General features: G+C 35.5%; 1 protein-coding gene across 5 annotated transcripts in view; it reads left to right on the plus strand.

Moving 5' to 3' along the window:
• THUMPD2 (THUMP domain containing 2) overlaps positions 1-23454 on the plus strand; it is a 64065-nt gene that overhangs the window by 12154 nt on the left and 28457 nt on the right. For 3 of the 5 annotated variants that reach the window (XM_037807314.1, XM_037807318.1, XM_037807317.1), the window contains exons 2-6: positions 5406-5541; positions 7633-8042; positions 8946-9023; positions 11783-11835; positions 18357-18444. In XM_037807314.1, the coding sequence (XP_037663242.1) occupies positions 5406-5541; positions 7633-8042; positions 8946-9023; positions 11783-11835; positions 18357-18444 (765 nt within the window). Of the gene's footprint in view, positions 1-5405; positions 5542-7632; positions 8043-8945; positions 9024-11782; positions 11836-18356; positions 18445-23454 lie in introns of those variants that run through there. The other 2 variants (XM_037807316.1, XM_037807315.1) reach the window with 2 other exon arrangements.

Below are 23454 nucleotides of genomic sequence, written 5' to 3' on the forward strand. Positions count from 1 at the left end.
ATGGGTTGAGCCCTCTACCACAGGTTTTACCCTTGGGAAGACGGTTGCTGCAAAGGAGAGGCTAGGCCTCCCTATGGTTGTGCCTAAGAGCCTCCTCTCGAATGCCTCTTTGTTGCTCAGGTGTGGCCCTGTCTCTCTAGCTAAGCCAACTTGAAAGGTGAAATCACTGCCCTCCCCCCTACGTGGGATCAGACACCCAGGGGAGTGAATCTCCCTGGCAATGTGGAATATGACTCCCGGGAAGGAATGTAGACCTGGCATCTTGGGACGGAGAACATCTTCTTGACCAAAAGGGGGATGTGAAAGGAAATGAAATAAGCTTCAGTGGCAGAGAGATTCCAAAAGGAGCCAAGAGGTCACTCTGGTGGGCACTCTTATGCACACTTTAGACAACCCTTTTTAGGTTCTAAAGAATTGGGGTAGCTGGTGGTGGATACCTGAAACTATCAAACTACAACCTAGAACCCATGAATCTCGAAGACAGTTGTATAAAAATGTAGCTTATGAGGGGTGACAGTGGGATTGGGAAAGCCATAAGGACCACACTCCACTTTGTCTAGTTTATGGATGGATGAGTAGAAAAATAGGGGAAGGAAACAAACAGACAAAGGTACCCAGTGTTCTTTTTTACTTCAATTGCTCTTTTTCACTCTAATTATTATTCTTGTTATTTTTGTGTGTGTGCTAATGAAGGTGTCAGGGATTGATTTGGGTGATGAATGTACCACTATGTAATGGTACTGTAAACAATCGAAAGTACGATTTGTTTTGTATGACTGCGTGGTATGTGAATATATCTCAATAAAATGAAGATAAAAAAAAAAAAAACAGAATGTAGGCCTTAGGTTGACTTAAATAGAATAATGTTACTACTTTTTAATTTTAGAATGTACAGCATTTTAAAGCATGAACACATTATTATTATGACTTGGCCTCCTAAATGAATTAAACCTTTTGAGTCCTCTTAATTAACTTGATATCCCATTATATGCTTTTTGGAAATCCTCTGCCCCTCTTTCTTCCCTCCCTCCCCCACAGAAATGATATTTATAGAGAAAACTCATTGTATAAAATGTTTCTTTTGATATATGAATAACTAAAGAAAAGATTTTTGTACAATTAAGTAAACAAATTGAAGTCTAGGTTACTGACTAAGTTAAAATAATTGGTCTACGTCAGTGTGTATGTCTGTATCAGTGTGTATGTTTATAGAACTTGACTCTTAAAACCATACTTTTTCAATAAAATATTCTGCTAAATTCTCCAGAATATTTGCAAGGTGTTTCATGTGTTTTTAAATTTTTAGTGATAACTTTACAATTGACTGTATTTTTATGTTAGGTAACAAAAATCTATATATTAGGTAGATTTTTATGTTAGGTAACAAAAAACTATATATTAGGTAACAAAAATCTATATAATGAAAACACTGGGCAAACATAAGGTAGAAATTGAAAGTTTGAAAAAAAAACTGGCAGAATCTATGGAAATGAAAGGCACAACACAAGAGATGAAAGACACAATGGAGACATACAACAGCAGATCTCAAGAGGCAGAAGAAAACACTCAGAAACTGGACAAGACACCTGAAATCCTACACACAAAAGAACAGATAGGGAAAAGAATGGAAAAATATGAGCAACGTCTCAGGGAATTGAATGACAACATGAAACGCATGAATGTGCATGTCAGGGGTGTCCCAGCAGGAGGAGAGACGGGAAAGGGGGCAGAAGCAATGATAGAGGAAATAATCAATGAAAATTTCCCATCTCTTATGAAAGACGTAAAATTACAGATCCAAGAAGTGCAGCATACCCCAACCAGACTAGATCTGTATAGGCCTACATCAAGACACTTAATAATCAGATTATCAAACATCAAAGTCAAAAAGAGAATCCTGAAAGCAACAAGAGAAAAGTGATCCATCACATACAAAAGAAGCTTGATAAGACTATTTGCAGATTTCTCAGCAGAAACCATGGAGGCAAGAAGGAAGTGGGGTGATATATTTAAAATCCTGAAAGAGAAAAACCACCACCCAAGAATCCTATTCCAGCAAAACTGTCCTTCATATATGAGGAAGAGCTTAAAATATTCTCTAACAATGAGAGAGTTTGTGAACAAGATACCTGCTCTACAGGAAATACTACAGGGAGCCCTATAGACAGATAGGAAAAGACAGGAGTGAGAGGTTTGGAATACAATTTTGGATAATAATAATTAAGAATACTGAACAAAGATGACTGTGAGTATGGTTGAAAGAGGAAGGTTAGGAGCATAAAGGACTCCAGAAGGAAAGCGGAAAGATAAAGACTGGGACTGTATAACTCAGTGAAACTTAGAGTGCTCAATAATTATGATAAAACGTACAAGTATGTTTTTACATGAAGGAGAACAAATGAATGTCAACCTTGCGAAGTGTTAAAAATAGGGAGGTATTGAGGGAAAAATACAGTCAATGCAAACTAGAGACTATAATTAACAGAAACATTGTATTATGCTTCCTATAATGTAACAAAGGCAATATACCAAAGCTAAATGCATATAAGAGGGGGGCATAAGGGAAGGGTATGGGACTCTTGGCATTGGTGATGTTGTCTGACTCTTTATTCTACATTAGTTTAATTCTGTCTTTCCTTTTGTTGCTTTCTAGCTGTCATGTTTGGTTTTGTTTCTCTTTTTTTCTTTTTCTTTTGTCCCTCTACCTTCTTGACTCTTTTTCCTTCTTTCTGGAAGAAATGGAGATTTCCTTATATAGATAGTGGTGATGGTGGTGAATACATAAATACGTGACTATACAGGGAACCATCAATTGTTTTCTTAGGACAGAATGTGTGGTATGTGAACAAAACCGTCTTAAAAAAAAAATGGGTTGATGAAGAAACCTTGAGGGCACTATATTGAGTGAAATAGGTCAGACACATAAGGACAAATATTGCAGGGTCTCACTGATATGAACTAATTAATATATGTAAACTAATAGACATGAAATATAAGTTACCAGGATACAGAAGGAGGCTAGAGAATGGGGAGTGGTTGCTTATTATGAGCTGAATGTTTAATTAGGTTGAACTTGAATGTTTGGAAATGGACAGAGGTGACGGTAGCACGTTGTGAGAATAACTAACAGTGCTGCATGGTGTGTGAATGTGGTGGAAAAGGGAAGTTGGAAGTTAAAAGATGGGAATGTATAAAACAGTGAATCTTGTGGTAGACAAGGTCCGTGATTAACTGTACAAATATTAGAAATCTCTTTCATGAACCAGGACAAATGTATGACACTATAACTAGAAGTTATAGTAGAGTGGCATATAGGGGGAAAAAATATACCTATTGCGAACTATGTACTACAGTTAGTAGTATTTTAACGTTCTTCCATTAACAGTAACAAATGTACTATACCAATACTATACTATGAGTCAGTAATGTGGGGGGGGGGTTAGAGGTATGGGAGGATTTGAGTTTCCTTTTTTTTGTCTTTATTTCTTTTCTGGAGTAATGAAAATGTTCTAAAAATTGGAAAAAAATTAATTGTGGTGATAGTTGCACAACTATATGATAGTACCATGGGCAATTGATGGTACACTTTGGATCTTTGGATAATTGTATGGTATGTGAACAATCCCAATTTAAAAAAAAAAAAAAGTTAGCTCTACGCATTTTCAGGTATACATTTATTTAATTTTTATTTAGTGGAAAGACATCACCTTTGTAATGGGAATGGTGTAAATTCTAGAAACTAGAAGTTCTTGTTTTAGTTATTTCACTGTCCTCTTAAATATTGATTCCTAAACATTCTTCTCAATTTGCTGCTATTACCCACATAGTGTCATGGTTCATTCCTCCATTTATCATTGTCAGCTGTATTGCTGCTACCTAAGTTATTTGGGGTTTTAATTGGTGCCAACCTTGGGTGTCCTTGGCAAGATTCACCTTCATCAACCTGAAGTGGTAACTCCAGAAACTGTCATCCCCAAAGCTTAATTAGACCTTGTCAGATCCCTTGGGGTTCATATTCCCATTGAATGGGAGCTACCTAAACACAAGACACCCAAATTCCCTGATGCCTTATTTAAGAAGATGACTGAGAATCAAGGCTCATGGTTACTGTTGGAAGAAGGAGAATTCCAGGACAGTTCGTATCCATCCTGAACTTAAGGGAGTTGGGTTGACGCCAAAAACATTTAGGATTCCATTGTTATTGAACACCATTTGTCACACCACATTAAATTTCCTGTGAGTCAGTGCTCTTTTCCTTTTTCTGACTTTTTTTTAACCACATGTCCATCCTGTCTCCAAAGCCTGTTTTTGTTTGATGTATATTTCTTGCTTCTATCCATTTGTCGGTCCCCACAGCCAAGTATTTCATCATTTCTGCCTCGGTAATCTACTTCTTCCTCCAGCACCATGTTCTGCACTCAGCCCTTAATGCCTCTCCCAGAGTAATTTTTTCTGCCAGCTAATTCAGTGCTGTCACAGTTTTCATCAAAAGTCTATAATGGTTGACCATTGCCAACCTCTGATACTCAAAATTTCATGGCCATTTATCAAGCTGGCCTAAGGTACTTCACCACGGTCCACCTGGCACTATCCATCAACATAATACAGCAAATGTCTCCATGCTAATTTAGAGTTCACCTCAGCCAGGTTTTCACTCTCACCTCTGCACCTTGTCCTTTGTTCTTTGTTTTGTTAGAATCTCTTTCTAAATCTTATAAAATTCTTCCCAACGACTTATACTAATGTGAGTTTCTATATTTAGTGCTACTGATTATACCTACACCTTATCAGAGAATTATAGTATTGAAACTTCTTAGTTTTCTTTTGGATTTAAATTGAGTTATTGTCTTAAAATTTTTGCAGTTTAAAGTGTATGTTTATTAAATTATTTTCTTCTTTAGGATATGCTCAGAAGGTAGGTATTTAATAAATATCCATTGATGACATTGAACTAGACACCTAATTTGTCCTATGCATTTTATCTTTCCTTCACTTCCTTTTAAATAGTGTGTGATGTTTGGTAATGTAATTACTGAATATGTTAAGTTCTAGTTTTTTCTCGTTGTCTGTGTATGTGTTGTATCTATGTTTTACAAAAGGTAGCATAACAGATTACACTGACTAATGTAACCTTACACAAATTACTTAGCCTCTTTAAGCCTCAAGTTTCCTAATCTGTAAAATGGGATTGATGAATCTACCTTAGAGGGTTATTACAAGGATGAGGGAAAAAATGTAGTCAGAGTGCCTAATACAGTGCCTGAGAAATAGTGGATAGTTCAGAAATGGGTGTTTTTATTATTATTAATCTAGAAGATATGTCTTAATTTAAGGGGCAAAAGAAGGAAATGGTTCTTACTCAGACACTGGGCTACACTAATATCTATTTTTCTTTCTATCTCTAGGTTGAGTGTATCTCAGGAAAGGTTTTCTTCACAACCTGTTCTGATTTGAATATGCTGATGAAATTAAAATCTGCAGAAAGGTTATTTCTGCTGATTAAAAAGCAGTTTCCCCTGACAGTTTCTTCTGTAAGTAAAGGTATGATGTACCTATTGCTTTTACCCACTTGATATATTGTACTCCATTTTCTACTTGATAATTAATATATAGCCATTTCACATTTTTAAGATTCATTCATGCCTGTGAGATAATCAGTTATGTATTTTTACTCTATTTCTTGAATATTAATTATTGCCTAATTGCTTTAGTCTCTTCTCTCTGTAGTGTGCTGCCCAGCTTCAGAGATTTTAATGTTCTAAGCCACATTTCTTTGATAATTATGACCAGGTACTTCACTAGAGATATGTATAGTCAGTTGTGTTTATTTGGATTGAGGAGCATGTAGTAAGCCAGAGGACATTATTTTAATAGATTTGTCAAAACCTGTCATCTTATAAATTTTTATTGATTAGTTATGTGATTGGAAAAAATGCTGCATGGTAAAATTTCAGGCTTCTGGGATCTTAAATGTTTTAAATAAATCCATTCATAAAGTATTAGAGCTAAAAAGGGTATAAGACACCTTCTGTCCATTCCCTAATTTTTTTTTAAAATGCTGCTAAAATAACTAAAGAATCTTGATAAATACAGCAAAGAAGGGTCAGACACTTTAGAAGAAAGTTGCTTTAAACTTCAATTTAATTGCTGATTTTTGTGCAAGAGATCATGTAATTATATAGTCTATAATAAACTATTTCAAGAAAAATACAAATGGCAAGAAATCCAGGCAGAACAGAAAAAAAAATTATTTTAAAGCAAATTCCAAGGTATTACACTGTGGAGTCAATATAATTTCATCCCAGTATTCCACACACTCATCTTTACAGAACTGTAGTAAATACTTTTGGGTCATCTTGTGACCCTGGTTCATCAAGAAAAAATTTAGTTATGTTTAGCTTGCTGGAAGTCCCTTAATTATGAATGAATTGTGTATTTGAAGTGTTGCTTTATGGAAACTTATTTTAAGATATGTGCTAATATTGTGTTGTTTAAAATGAAATATTTCCAAGATTCAGTTGCTCTGTTTCTAAGCTCTCTGTTGTGCAATTTATTCTATTTTTTTAAAACTTATTTTTTGTAGGCAAGCTCAACATTATTTCAGAGATAAGTCTGTGCAAATGTTGAAGAGATATATATATATTATTATACAAATGATCTTGCTAGAATATGCTACAATAATTCTACAGTAATTTTAAATTTATTCCATAGCCTTTTTTTTTTTTTTTTACTCTGAGTTCCTTTATTTTAGGAAAGCTTTAACATCATTCACTCTGCTATTTTAAATTATATACCCTCCATATAGCCCCCATAGCTAGGGATTTACTGCTCTCAGAATGATTTGGTGTAATCAGTATACTGCCGATATTAAATACTTCCAATTTCAGAATATTTATTTAAAATATTTATAGTCTAGAGAAACCAATTCATTTTTCATTTATTCATTCTACAAATATTTATTGAGTGCCTACCATGTGCTTCTAGGCACTGAGGACACAGCAGCACACAAAAATAGACATCCCTAACCTCATGGAGCTTATATTAAATGAGCTGGAAAATAAACAAATCAGCACAAACAAACAAAATGTAGTATGTCAGCTCATAGTAAGTGCTGTGGAGGGGAAAAAAGTAGGGGGGACGGAATATGAGGTTTGCCACGGGTGGTAGTATGTATGTGGCAATTTTGGAGAAGTCAGGGAAGGCCTCACTAAGTCACAACTACAGGGGTAAGGAAACAAATCAGGAAGGGTGCCCTGGGGAGAGGAGCAGCAGGGGCAGGAGTCCCAAGGAAGGAGCTGCCCACAGAAAGGCCAGCGGGGCTGGAGTGGAAAGTCCAGTGGGAGAGAGAGAGAAAATATAAATTAACTTCAGGGAACTTTTAGGCCGTGCCCCCCAGAAGAAAAATAACAGTTTTGATGGTAAGTATGTATGCAGTATAAGGATAAACTTTATTTTGCACAATATTCTTGTGGTAAATTATATAAATTATAGATGAAAGTGAAGTCACTCATCATGCAATGATTTAATAAAAATTATTTTTAAAAAATAAAGGTAATGGAATTTGGGGTAATGAATATAAAATACTTTCTTTAAAGCTTAAGTATAGAATAAAGTAAGATTTTATTTATTTAGGAAAAATATTTAATGAAATGCAAAGACTTGTAAATGATGACCCAGGAAGTTGGTCGAATGCCATTTCAATTTGGAAAAATCTTCATGAACTTGATGCAAAAAGGGAAGAACTTTCTCAAGGAGATTCTAACCCACTAAAAAGAAAAGCAGGAGAAAATGAAATCATTATGGCTAAAAAATTTAAAACAGAACAAATGCAAGACATACCAGAGAACGGGGAATGTCGGCTGGAAAAACAAGTAGAAGAAGAAACACTGGAGCAAAAAGATTGTATCGATCAAAGAGGTGATTTTCAAGAAGAGTTTCAGAGTGATGCAGAGAAAGCAATTGATACTCATAACCAGTGCGACTTGACTTTCAGGGTTTCTTGTCGCTGCAGTGGCGCTATCGGAAGGACCTTTACTGCACAGGTATGCTTACCTCCCAGAGTGGTTTCCCATGTTTTAAAATCATTACTCTTTAGATTTAAAAGGAGATGAAAACCTCTCCAAGGATAATTAAATCTCTAAAAATTCATTATCCTTCTTAACCTTACCTCAAATGCTTAAGGGGGATGTTATATCTTCCCATGTAATGGCTCTTTTACTTTCTGCTTCAGAATTTCCTTGAACTCGTAGATGTCCTTGGCATTTGGAAAATCTTAATATCATGACTCTAAGCTTCTTAGAGTTTCTGTTCAGTTCGGCTCAGTGTCTACTGAGTGGGCCACTCTGCACGAGATCCTGTATGTGTGATAGTCACCAGGACTACACATAGGCAGATGCATTTGAGCTCTCTGTAGCAGGGGAGAGCAAACACCACAAAGGGTTTCCATCAAAAAACCTTACTGCTTGGTCCTTAACAAAGCTCAGAGGACTGAAGGGCAGGGTCTGGGGTCCTTTAGCCAACCTTAAAATCAGAAAGACTCTAAAGTTTGAGTGTAAGATTGATCTGGTTATTTTTAAACATTATTTTTAAGCAATTGCTGCCATAGTTCTCTTTCTGCTTGCAGCCATTCCTTACAACCCAAAATGACCATATATATCAAGTCACAGTCTGGTTGTTTCAGGATCTAAAACTGCTGGAGTAGCAATAACACATTAGTAGACATTAATGCCATCGGTGTATCTGGGGTGCAGGGAAGTAAAACACAGCCTTATTTCCTTGAAGAGAACATGCTTTAGTGTGATAATTGTCATAGCATAATCCTAAATCACCATTCAATTTGTCTGACTTCACTTTTCTGCAGGCTCTGTTAGTTTTTGCTTATTTTTAAACTTAATATTTTCCTTATAAATATCCTTATCTTTTCTGTTACTTGCTAACTTTTCCAGGAAGTAGGAAGAATAATTGGAATTTCTCTTATGAAACAGTTTGGATGGAAAGCAGATTTGAGGAATCCAAATTTAGAGGTATAAATGTTTGTTTAATTTCATATACTTGAAGAATATATTTTCATGTTCTTTAAAGACAGTATCAGCTATTTTTTTTTTGTACTTTAGAGTTTTTGAAAGCATATCTACATACATCCAAAAGTTGATTTTCTCTTTAGCAGCAGAATAGAGCAGAGTTTTGTCTAGTAGTTTTTGCTATGAACATGTCTTATCCAAATAGGAATTTTTGGAATTAGCTGTTCAGACACAACTAAAGAAAAAACATTTATCATGAGGTTACAAAGATGATCTCTACAACCTCTATGATCCATAATAAGTCCCTGTAATCTGTAATAAGAAATTCTGGCTAATATAAAAAACATTGAATAGAAAAAAAAAGGCCTGCGCAAAATTCAATAAATTGTTAATAGCGGCACTGTTAGGGTTGTGGAATTATGGGGATCCCCCCCCTCTATTTTCCAAATTAATTTAATGAGTTTACACTATGTGTATAAAAGGAACAAGGAAAATACTTACCTAGAAACAAATGCTAACTATGAAGACAATATTTGCTATTTTTTAAAAACCGTCTTATTAATTTGATAGAAAACTGGTCGTTTTCATGTTTCCTTAATTCATAAATTTATTACTTGTTATCTAGCTTTAAATGGAATAATAGCTGTCCAAATAAATCAGGACATTCTGTGTTGCTTAATTTTTTTATTCGATTTTAATTGAGATATATTCACATACCATACAAACATCAAAGTGTACACTCAGTTCACAATACCATCATATAGTTGTGCATTCATCACCACAATCAATTTTTGAACATTTTCATTACTCGAAAAAAATTAAAATAAGAGTAAAAATTAAAGTAAAAAAGAATACCCCAAACATTCCATCCCCCCCCCCAATTATTCATTTCATTTTTGTCCCCATTTTTCTACTCATCTGTCCATATACTGGATAAAAGGGAGTGTGAGCCACAAGGTTTTCACAATCACATGGTCATACTATGTAAGCTATATAGTTATACAGTTGTCTTCAAGAATCAAAGCTACCAGGTTGCAAGTTCAACAGTTTCAGCTATTTCCTTCTAGCTATTCGAATACACTAAAAACTAAAAAGAGATGTCTATGTAATGCATAAGAATAGCCTCCAGAATGACGTCTTGATTCTTTGAAATCTCTCAGCCACTGAAACTTTATTTTGTTTCATTTTTCTTCCCCCCTTTTGATCAAGAAGGCTTACTCAATCCCATGAGGCCAGGCTCATCTCCTGGAGTCATGTCCTGTATTGCCAGGGAGATTTACACCCCTGGGTGTCTAGTCCCACATAGCGGGAGGGAAGGGCAGTGAGTTCACCTGCTGAGTTGGCTTAGAGAGAGAGGCCATGATGTTTTTCACTTTAAAAAGTAATGACTCTGGTATCAAGTGAAATAACACATTGCAAAGATTTCTGCACATAAGCCTGATCCATTTTCTTTGCCTTCCTCTCGTCCACTCCCAGTGTTAATAGCTGGTGCATATTCTTCATTGCTTTCACACAGAATATTTTGACCCCAAGAATGTTTTGACTTGAGAGTGTTTTCCTCCCATCTCCCCTTCCCAGATCCCCTTCCCAGATCTCCAATCTCTTCTCCTGATTTCCTCCTCTCCTCCCCGTGACTCCATCTCACTGTCAGAATCATTCACAATTTTCTCATAGATTAGCTCAAATAAAAAAAATACAGCTAATTTAATATCAGCCATTTGCCACAATTAATAATAATGATTATTGGTAAAAATAACACAAAACAAAATTGGTAACACTAAAATACATGGTTAAATTTGCGACTAAAAGTTGACAGAAGAATCAGATGTTTAAGTTTGTTCTATAAAATTAATAGAAAAAAATGGGCACATACAAAATAACTTACAGCAGGAGACACTATTCTTAATAACATTTGATATGTAAAAAACAGATCAGTGTATCAAATCTTTAGTATAAATTATAATTAGAAAAGAATTCATTCCAGTAAACAATTTTGCTAAAATGAATAATATAAAAAATTATAAAGTTTATATGATTGAGGAATTAAATTGGCTAAATGGAATACACCCCAGATAATTCCTTTTTTGATGACAATTAATCAATATTGGCATGATTCTGATTAAAAGTATCATGGATCAAAATACCCTTGATGTCAAAAAATCAGAGTTAGAATATCCATAAACTTCATCAGATAACCAAAGTAAGAAAGATTGTTATTTTTAAAACTTATGTGGGCTACCCATTATAGCTCGAGGCATTTAAATCTTCTTCATGGCCTAACAGAAGAAAGGAAATAAAGAGAGAAAGAAATTCACTATAAATATGTGGCCTGAAGAAAGCTTTCTATAACCTAGCAAGTATGGGTAGGCTGTGAAGACTCTACATGGCCTTGATTCTTTGGGGGTTTGAATTAAGGTAGATTAGGAAATCTTTTCTAGCCTAAATGCTGGAAAGTCTGATCCAGTTACAATGATGCAAAGAATCTCTGGGAGGAAAACTGACCTTGAATCGTCATAACATGATTTTCCATATAACTTGTCTACCAAATTGACCTCAGAATTTTTCTATGAAATGTACTTAAAATTTAGTTTGTCCCTGCTCAAGAAAAAGATTATGGAACATTTTTCCAGATATTATAAATATGTGTTGGAAGTTCTTATTAAACTGTAGATTATATAGGTTCAAAATTGAAGTTTCAAATTGTCAATGAATTGATAATGCAATTTCCTGTTCCATTCTGACTTCTGTGTTTGTTTTTTCAGATCTTTATACATCTAAATGACGTTTACTCCATTGTGGGGATTCCTGTTTTCAGGTAGATCCTTGTATTTTGTGCTTCAGGATTGTCCTTTAGGAGATATTGTAAAATTAAAAACTTAATGCCTTTTATTTATAGTATGTAACACTGATATAACAGAAGGGGCTAAAGACTCCCCCTAAACACTAAAGGCATTTGAGGTCTTTACTTGAATCAAAACAGTATGTTCAAGCAGCTTGTTTAGTGGATACAATTGGATCTAAACATTTATAGCTGTGGAAGAGTTCATCATAGTAATGCACCGATTACCTGATTAATACTAAAAATTGTGTCTAATTAATTCTGTTAAGTGATTTTCATAGGCCCATATTTAAGCTAACAGAATTAGTCTCTTGGCATCTCGAAATTTCAATTAAAATGGAAAATACAGGATAGTTTTTAAAATTCACCTTGTCCATTTTCCTAATTTCATTGCCATTATTCTTTTAGTGTGGAAGACCATTGCTAGTTTTTTTTTTTTAATCTTCATTTTACTGAGATATATTCACATACCACACAGTCATACAAAACAAATCATACATTCGATTGTTCACAGTACCATTACATAGTTGTACATTCATCACCTAAATCAATCCCTGACACCTTCATTAGCACACACACAAAAATAACAAGAAGAATAATTAAGTGAAAAAGAGCAATTGAAGTAAAAAAGAACACTGGGTGCCTTTGTCTGTTTGTTTGTTTTCCTTCCCCTATTTTTCTGCTCATCCATCCATAAACTAGACAAAATGGAGTGTGGTCCTTATGGCTTTCCCAATCCCATTGTCACCCCCTCATAAGCTACATTTTTATACAATTGTCTTCGAGATTCATGGGTTCTGGGTTGTAGTTTGATAGTTTCAGGTATCCACCACCAGCTACCCCAATTCTTTAGAACCTAAAAAGGGTTGTCTAAATTGTGCGTAAGAGTGCCCACCAGAGTGACCTCTCGGCTCCTTTTGGAATCTCTCTGCTACTGAAGCTTATTTCATTTCCTTTCACATCCCCCTTTTGGTCAAGAAGATGTTCTCCTTCCCACGATGCCAGGTCTACATTCCTCTCCGGGAGTCATATTCCACGTTGCCAGGGAGATTCACTTCCCTGGATGTCTGATCCCACGTAGAGGGGAGGGCAGTGATTTCACCTTTCAAGTTGGCTTAGCTAGAGAGAGGGCCACATGTGAGCAACAAAGAGGCATTCAGGAGGAGGCTCTTAGGCACAATTATAGGGAGGCCTAGCCTCTCCTTTGCAGCAACCATCTTCCTAAGGGTAGAACCTATGGTAGAGGGCTCAACCCATCAAACCACCAGTCCCCTATGTCTGTGGTCATGTTAGCAACCATCGAGGTGGGGTAGGCCAATACCCCTGCATTCTCCACAGGCTCCTCAAGGGGGCACTACATATTTTTTTCCTTGTTTTTCTTTTTTTTTTTCTTTTTTCTCAACTTTTTTTTCCTTTTTAAATCAACTGTATGGAAAAAAAAATTAAAAAAAAAAAAAAAAACATACAATAAAAGAACATTTCAAAGAGACCATAACAAGGGAGTAAGAAAAATATTGCTAGTTTTTTAAATCTTCAAGTTCCTCCCCAGTCATGCAGCAACCTTATAATAAAAAATGCAAATAATTCATTTCTTTATATAAAAATATTTATTGAATACCTCTGCAGCAGGTGCTTTTTTAGGTGCTTTGGGGAAAAAGAGCTGGTTGGATAAAAATAGTGATTGCCATTTTCTTGGGAGCATGTAAATATTGCTGACATCTTCAAAATATTTTATCTCCATAATTCCATCACATAATATAAAGCAATTTAGAGACCCTTCTTCTAGGTGATTCTAGCATAGGATGTTTTTAACAGTCATAAAGTCCTGTATGTTTAAGGGCTCAGGAAACCCCACCAGCCCTAAGCTCAATTTTATGCAACCTCATGTATCATCTGCAAGTTACAATCAGGAATTTATTTAAAAAAGCCTTAAGATTATTGTTTCAGCTTCACCAAATGAGGAAAAGAGGGACATATGAATAACTAAATGGCAGCAGTGGACAAAAGAATTGACAATGAAGATTAAAAACTGTTACCTGGTAACCGTGACAAAAGAAAAGTGATAAAACAGAATATAGGAACTATGAAGTTTGAGGGTCACATAAAAGTATCTATCTTAGTGGTTGCTAAAGACGGTCTTATGGAGGTCTGCTTTCATTGTAGAAAAGAATCACTTGCATGCCAGTAGTTCCATAGAGTGTTAACTGTATACAGCTATGCACACAGTTGCGTAAGTGTTGTATGCATACGACATTGTACATATCACTTAGTACAGTAAAGCATAGTGGATAAGAACCATTCTCTCTACACAAATTAACTGTGCATCTTTGGCAAAAGTATCAGATTCCTTTGCTATAAAATCAGGAAAATAATAGTACCTTTTTCATAGCTTTTTAGTAAGGATTAAATCAAATAACCCATGTGAAAATGCTTTGACACTGTCTCCTGGATACAGTAAGTGCTGAATAAATTTCAACTATTATTTTTGAGACAGTTCAGCAACTAGGAGAGAAAGGGGAAAAGCATTCCCTAGAGGAAATAAGATTAATTCATTCATTTAATTCAATTGAAATATCTATTGAGTAATTGCTATATGCCGAGCATTGTGTGTTGGGTACCCAAAGCTCAAAGATTAATAAGATAGTTCAGTTCAAGGAATTCAGTCTGGTTGTGGAGTTCACTCTAGTGGTGTGATAAATGCTGTACTAGAGTTGGGAAAGAGGGTCTATCTCTGATGGAGGATGGGTGATCCAAAGGCTATCAGAGAGAATCATTTAGGTGGAGAATTGAAAGATAACAAGTGAGTTTGCCAAGTGGACATGAGAAAGAAGGGATATTAGAAGCCAAGGAATAGCAGGTGTCAACAAGCTTGATTTGTGTGGGGGCTGGCAAGTAATTCAGTATAGCAAGGACAGGGAATGCTTAGGGACAGTGGTAGAAAATGAGAATGAACAATTGGAAACAAGTCTCAAGAGTCTTTTAAGCCATGCTGAACAGCTTGGATTTTATTCTAAAAGCAATAAGAATTTTAATCAGAAGTGTGATGTGATCAGATTTGTGATTGTGAAAAATTACCAAGGAGATTATATTTAAAAATGAATTAGAGGGACAAAAAAAGAGAGGCAGAGAGAAAGGTTAAACTCTTTGATAGTCCAGGCAATGAATGATGAGGAACCGAACTAACACAGAATTGGTAGTAGCAAAAAGAAGACCATGAATTCAAGAAATAATTAGAGTCTAGACTACCAGATTTCTGATTCGGGCAACTAGTGACTGGTGTCAGTCACTCAAGATAACCAATGCCTAGATGGTAAGTGCTGTATGTGGATACAGGGAAGAAATGTACCTGAGATATGAAATACAGGGAAAGAAGATAGCATGTTCCATTTATACCTGTTGAATTTGTAGTACTTAACTTCCAGGTGAAAAACACCCAAACACATATTTGAAAATAAAGATCTGGAGTTCAGGTGACAAGTCTAGGCTAGAGATGTAGATTAGAGTGTCTTCTGCTTAACAATAGATGGTGTGTAAGAGAATAAAGAAGAAATGCATCTAAGGAGAAGAGGATCAAGAATCACGTTGTAGAAAAGAACCATTTGGATGTCAGTAGCCCCATAGGGTGTTAACTGTATACAGCTGTGCACACATGGTTGCGTAACTGTTGTATGCATACAGCATTGTACATATCACTTAATACAGTAGAGCATGGTGGATAAGAACCATTCTCTCTGCTCCACAAAGTAACTGTGCAACTTTGAGCAAAATATCAGATTCCTTTGCTGTAAAATCAGGAAAATAATAGTACCTTCTTCATAGCTTTTTGGTGAGGATTAAATCAAATAACCCATGTGAAAATGCTTGACACTGTCTCTTAGATACACTAAGTGCTAAATAAATTTCGACTATTATTTTTTAAACAGTTAAGCAACTAGGGGTTTTTTTTATCTTTGTATTATGTAAAAGTCAGCTAAAATCTGATTTAAAACAATGACCAAATTCTATGAAAGTCAAGAAATTTTCTTATTCCCAAACCCTGGCTGTCCCCTGAATATCTTTGTTGTACTGATATAGTGGGACTCTTTTGTTAAAGTAATAGGTCAGTTTTGCCCAGATATAAGTGAAGTAGGAACACATTCACTTTTTTAACTTTTTATTTTGAAGTAATTTCAAACTCACAGGAAAGTTGCAAATGTAATGCAAAATAAAACAGAGACTCCAATATACCACCTACCCTGATACCCAGAGTTACTAACTAAACATTTTGCCACATTTGTTATATCATTCTTTCTATCTTATTTTCTAAACATTTGGGAGTAGCTTGCACATCTCATATTCCTCTACTATGTAGTACTTCCATGTATGTTTCCTAAGGACAAGAATATTAACTTATTTAATAAGCTAGGTACAGTTGTCAAGTTCAAGAAATTTTACATTGAAATAAAGCATACAGTCTATATACCAATTTTTTTAATTGTCCCAAGAATGTCCTTTGGGGACATTATTAGATCTAGTCCAGTTCTTGTATTATATTTAATTATCATTATCTCTTTAGTCTCTCTTTTTAAACAACGTAATATGTCGTTTATCATATGTCTATGCTAAACAACATAAAATTTCACATCCCAGCCTCTCACAAGCAATACAATTCAGTGACATTCACATTTACAATGTTGTGCTTCCATTACCACCATCCGTTGTTGAAACTTTTCCATCACCCCAGAGACCCTGCACCCATTATGCATTAACACCCCAGTTTCCCTCCACTCCCTGACTCCCACGCCATGGTAACCTTTACTTCCTCTATGAATTTGCATATTCTAGTTATTTCATATAATTGATATCATACAATATCTGTTCTTTTGTATGTGGCTTATTTCACACAACATGATGTTTTCAAGGGTCATCCATGTTGTACCATGTATCAGACTTCAATTCTTTTTGTGACTGAGTAATATTCCATTGTATGGATAGATCACATTTTAAGAACATGTTCACTTTTGTCACATAGCAGTGGAATTAGCTCCCATGAAATAAAACTTCCCTTAGTAAAAATATATATATAATTGTCAAAACTTTCAAAGGTTCCACATAAATCCCTGCTGCCTACAAAACTACTTTGTAATATATAAACGAACAAGACTGTTTTCATAACTGAGCTTTTTTTTTTTTGTATCTAGAGTGAAAAATGGCACAATTCTGCTTTTAACCTATGTGTTTGTAGCAAGAAAATCACAGAGCTTACTTTCCCTGTGAATGCAAGTCTCTAACCAAAATATTTTACAGTCTTCCCACCTGCCAGTTCACCTCTTAAATAATTGCAAATCTGGGGATACAGTATTGTGTACAATGTGAATTATTTCCTGCATAAACTTTATTAAAAAGCAAAATTCCCATAGGCTTACCATGCAGAGTTCTCCTTCATTATAACAGTAAATATGCACTTATAATGTTTATTAAAAAGGGATACATCATTTATTCTAAGACGAAATAAATACACAGAAAACATGAAAATTGAATGAAGTCAAAGAAAGATGAGTAATAGAACGATGAATGAAATAAATGTTTAATATTCCTATGCCTCGTATTCTGTTAGAAGTCTTTAAGGACGGGTTAGAAAACATTGTGGCTTTGAGTCATATTTGTAGAAGAGCCTTCTTAGTAGTTCTGGAATGAGTCTAGCTAAAAACACCCTAACCCACATTCTTGAAATTACAGCTTAGTATCTTACTAATAGATTGTACAAGTGAAATTGAAAAAATGCATTGAGATTTCCAAAGAGATGCTGCTTGTTCATTGCTAGAAAAGTAGAAAATAATATATGATATTTTGAATATTTGTAACAAATCTCCAAACACAGATAATAGTAATGATGAGGTAAAGGATATAGTACAAACTGATAAATCATGGAGACCAGTGAACTCATTTGGGAGATGCCTGCTTCAGCCCTTAATTCAGTCATTTATATTACACAGTGCAGTGTTATGCTTCATTTCATCTTTTGAGAAAGATGCAAATGAGCAAAAAGCAAACTTACAAAAGGGACCTTTTATAGAAAACAAACTTCTAGGGTTAGTATCCATTCAGCCCTACTTCCCATGTTATACCTGTATCACAGCACAGCATGTTCTTGATGACTGTAGATCGAGAAAATGTCAGTTCTTTGTTGGAAGATAGGGAAATACATAAACAGTCTAGAAGGATTTCCCTCATATGTGATTAAATTTTTATAAATTAAAAACATGGGAGTTTAAATTTCAGTTGTCTAAAAAATTTTTACCTCTGTGAAGTACCACACTGGCCGGTTAGACAAGGTTTTATTTAGACAAGATATTTTTGTTAAAGTTAAAGCAGTCTCTGTCTTAGGGAATATTTTAGTGTATGTCAGTGAATATGTTAAAATGATACACAGTGATACACAATGATAGGCAAGTTAATCATTTTTATTTATATCATATAATAATATTTGGTACATAATCAAGTTCTTTTCCTTACAGGGTGCCTTTGGCCAGCAGAGCTTACATCAGGACAGCAGGACTGCGATCTACCGTAGCGTGGGCACTGGCATCTCTCGCAGAAATTAAGGTAAGGAAAATGTTTTGTTCTTGCTAATAGCATCATCCCCTCTATAATTAATATACCCAGTCTCTCATTAATGGACATCATGGTTGATTGCTTCCCTCCTTCCTTTCTCTTTCTTTCCTTCCTACCTTTTAGCCTGAGGTGATAATATTTTTAGATATTGTTGAACTTCTGAGGATATTCTAGCTATGGAAATGCTGAGTTAAAAGGTAACTGTATTTTATTTTTTATTTCTAATATTTTGACTCATGGGCAGAAAATGTCACCAGTAAAACCTCTACTTCTTAAAATTTGTTACATTTTTCTGCCACAAAGTTCTCGATCAATTTTTGTAAATATCTCAGGGACAGAAGAAAATAATTATGTTTTCTAGTTAAGAGAAGTCCTATATGTATTCATTTACTAGTTTGTTCAATTCTGAAAGAGGTATTTCAAAGTCTCACTCTGTTGTTGTATTTTTTAAGTCTTACGTTTTTTATTAGTTGTTGGATTATTTAGCTGCAATGTGGTTTGTTATATACACGTGTGACTGCTACTGCTTCATCAGAAATTGTGCCATTTTATTACATGAAGTACTCTTTATCCTGATTAGTAAGTTTAAACTTAAATTTCACCATGTCTTTTATTAATATTTTAACTCCTTTCCTTTTGTTTGCATTTGCTTAATATTTCTTTGCTACTCCTTCATTTTCAACCTTCATCACTTTGCAAGAAACACACTTACATGCCTGTTTTTTAATACCACTCTAAGTCTCTGTCTTTCAATGAGAATTCAGTGTTGTGACAGATATACTTGATTGCATTCCTCTGTTTATTACTTCTTACACTGTTTTCTCTTACTTACCATGCCATTATTCTCCTTGGAGTTGGAGATTTTACTGTATTTTTCTAGTCATTAATGGTTCCCTTTCCAGTTCTCATAATAAAACACGTGTCTACTGTTTTTTTAAAACAAGGTATCAACATTTCTTCTGTCAAGATGCACTGTTTTTACCACAAAACATTTCTCCAACTTCCCCCTCTATCCTATTGTAAAGTAAGACCTCTTATTGAAACATGTTTACCTCCCTTCTTCTTAAAGTATGTCCCTTCTGTTTTAAAAGTTCTTATTTAGCACTACAGTTAATCATTAAGATTTAATTGCATGTAACACCCAAGAAAACATTTCTCTGTCCACGTACAAAGATATATTGCAAGGTGCATCACTCTTCACCTCTTTTGCTGTCTTCTTCTTTCCCTATTTGAGGTCTCTGCTCTGGTTTATCTGGTCAGTGTGGTATTTGAATCATCCAGTCTCTGAATGCTTATATAGCCTCAATTTTTTTCCTTTCATTCTTGACAAAGGAGTGATATCTTGCCTGTGTATATGATTCTTGAGTTGCAGTCCTTTTCTCTCAGAGGTCTATAGATGTTATTCCATTAGCTTTTAGTTTCCATTGTTAAAGTGAGCAGTCCAATGCCAGTTTGATTTGTCTTTTTCTTAAAAGCTAACTCGTTCTTTCCTTTTGGAAACTTGTGAGATTTTTCTCTTAAATCTTAAAGTTTAAGACTGTTACCAGGATATGCCTACACATGTGCCCTTTTTTATTCAACCAGGAACATGATGAGTATAACTAGCTGCCTGCGTTCTCATTGTGGTTCCATCACTTACTGGCTGGGAAACCTCAGGCAATATACCTCACCTCCTTGTGTCTCTGTTCTCATTTGCATAATGAAAATAAAAATAGTATCCCATAGGGTCATGTGGGAATTAAAGGAATTAGCATTTATAAAGTGATTAGAAAATATAAGTATTAGCAGCAGCTGCTATTGCTGCTGCTATTTTTTCACCTCATAGACTCTTTCTTTATTATTCTTCCAACTGTGTAGTGAATTTAACCTTAAACTACTTTCTCTACTTCTGAAATTTCTGTTTTGAACATGTTAAGCTTCCTGAATCCATCCTCCAAGTCTCTTATCCTTTCTTACATGCTTTCCATCTCTTTATATTTTGGCCCTGCATTTTTTTTTAAGATACCCAGACATTTGTTGAAACTTTTGACGGCAGATATTTTCTGGAATACATTGTCTTGTCTTTTTTTTTTTTAACTTTTTTTTTTTTTGAAACACTTTCAAACTTACAGGACCAGTTACAAAAATAATACAAACCCCGTATAGAGAATTCCAGCATACCCCTGTCCCCCAAATACACCAATTTTGTCCATCTGTCTAACCATCTGTCTATTTATAATCCATTTTCTGAACACTTGAGTGTAGTTGTATACATCATACTTCTTGAACAGTTAATTCTGCCATGTACATTTCCTAAGAACAACAATATTTAGTTATGTAACCACCTTAAGGGCAGTTACCAACTTCAATAAATTTAACATTGATATGAGCCTTACAGTCTTAATATTCCAATTTTTCCATATATCCCAATAATGTCCCTTTGAGCCTTTTCTCCTTCCTTGCTAGATCCCATCCAGGACCATTTAGATTATTTTCTTTAGTTGCTCTGTTTTGTTTTGTTTTGTTTTTAAATTGTGGGAACATATATACAACATAAACTTTCCTATCTCATCCACTCCCGGGCATACCATTCAATGGGATTCATCAGATTCACAATATTGCGGTGCCCTCACTGCATTTTAGTAATCCATTACTAAAACTTTCCCATCTCCCCAAACAGAAACCCTCTGCCCATTATGCATTAACTACCCATTCCTCCTACCCCAAGCCCCTGGCAACTTGTATTCTGTCTATGAGCTTGCATGTTCTCCCGTATTTTCTTTATAGTTATGGGGCTTAAATTTAACATCCTAAATCTATAACAATGTTATTTGCTTTGATACCAACTAAACAACTTCAGTGTTATACACAAACTATGTTCCTGTACCCCCTTATCCCCCCACCTTTATGTGATTCTTGTCACAGATTACACCTTTATACATCACGAGTCCAAAAGCACTGATTTATCATCACATTTTATGCATTTGCCTTTTAGATCCTATAGGAAGTAAAAGTGAGGTTACAAAGCAAAAATACAATACTATTGGCATTTGTATTTACCCATGTCATTACCCTCATAGGAGATCTTTATTTCTTCATGTGGCTTTGATCTATTTCTTTTAGAAAGGCTTCTCTTTTCAACCTGTGTCTCTTGTAGGGCTGGTCTAGTGCTGATGAACTCCCTCAGCTTTTGTTTATCTGGGAATGTCTTAATCATGCCCTAATTTTTGCTAGACAGTTTTGCCAGATGGAGAATTCTTGGTTTGCAGTTTTTTGTTTTCAGCACTTTAAATGTCATCCCACTGCCTTCTTGCCTCCATAGTTTCTGATAAGAAATAGGCACTTAATTTCACTGAGGCTCCCTTGCATGTGACACATTGCTTCTATCATGCAGCTTTCAGAATTCTCTTTGGCGTTTGATAGTTTGATTATAATATGCTATGGTGTGGGTCTGTTTGGGTTTAGCCTGTTTGGATTTCATGGAGCATCTTGGATGTATATATTCCTGTCTTTTGTTAAATTTGGGAAGTTTTCAGCCATTATTTTTTTATTATTCTCTCTGCCCCTTTCTCTCTTCTTCTGGGACTCCCACAGTGCATACAGTGGTACTCTTGATGGTGTCCCACAGGTTCCTCAGGCTCTGTTCACTTTTCTTCATTCATTCTTCTTTCTGCTCCTCAGACTGGGTAACTTCAGTTGTTTTATCTTCATGTACTCTGATGCCTTCTTTTGCTAGCTCCAATATGCTCTTGCACATCTCTAGGGAATTTTTAATTTCTGTTACTGTGGTCTTCAGCTCTGAGTCCTATTCATAATTTCCATCTCTCTATTGATATTCACTTTGTGTTCATCTATCATTTTCCTGATTTCCTTTAGTTCTTTATATGTTCCTTTAGCTCTTTGAGCATAATTAGGACGTTTTTTAAAGTCTTGTATGTCACAGGTCTGTTCCTCCTCATTGATGGTTCCTAATGCTTTCATCTTCTCTTTTGCCTGGGCCTTTGTTTCCTGTTTCTTTGTATATTTTGTAACCTTTTCTTGAAACCTGGACTAATGTGTTTATAGCTGGAATTTAGAGACTGGGGCTTAAGGTTATGTCCAGCTGTTGTTATGACAGAGCTTTCACTGAATACCAGGTTCTAACAAAAAAATAAATAAAAATAAAAATAATGAAAAAAAGAAAATACCTTTCCCAGTCTTTTCAAATTGACCTGTGGGCATGCTCTTCTTCAGGGATTATCCTTACAATCAGTTTAGAGAATAGCCTCAGGCCAAAGCATAGGGACCTTCCTGATCCTTTCTGCACATGCCTCCTGTCTTTGGCATCAGTTGCGACCCTAGGAATCACCATTTACACAGATACAAATATCTCGTCTACCTAGGAAACAGAATCCTTATGGTCCTGGGCACTGCATTGTGTATCTTACAGCCAGCAATCCCTTGCTCCAGGCAGGGACTTGACTGCTCTCCCACAGCGTTGTTGGAGTGCTCTAAGAACTGCCTTCTACACAAAGGGTAAGTTCTGGGACTGCAAGTCCCTCAGGCCACCACCAGACAGATTGGTCCAGACCTACATGTTCGCAGTATGTGCACAAGGGTTACTCTGCCCCCTCCTGAACCAGGACCAGGGAACCAGCACTGGGAATATAGGCTCCACGCCAGGCTGGTGAGGGGTGAGGAAGGGGCCAGCCAGGGTGCCAGAAAATCCTACGGCTTTTAAGTAGACATTTTCTTGATTCAGCATTCACCCTGTGATTGCAGTCTTTTAACAGTTTTCTGGAGCTTTGAGAAAGCTGTTTCTGCCAGTTCTTGCTGGTTGTTCAAAGCGTCTCTGGGGGACAGAGCCGTGAAGCATCTCAATCTGCCATCTTGGCTCTACATTTTAAGTTATGCTTGAACTTTATCTTCACAGTTATAACAAGTCAGAGTTATGCTCTACTTTAATTCATTTCGGACAGTTTTTAGTTTAAAAATCATGTGTTTTTAGCTTCAAAAAGTTTGTGTTACATTTGAATATCTCTA

This window comes from Choloepus didactylus, chromosome 17, assembly GCF_015220235.1.
Source record: "Choloepus didactylus isolate mChoDid1 chromosome 17, mChoDid1.pri, whole genome shotgun sequence".
In the NCBI taxonomy this organism is placed as follows: Eukaryota; Metazoa; Chordata; class Mammalia; order Pilosa; family Megalonychidae; genus Choloepus; species Choloepus didactylus.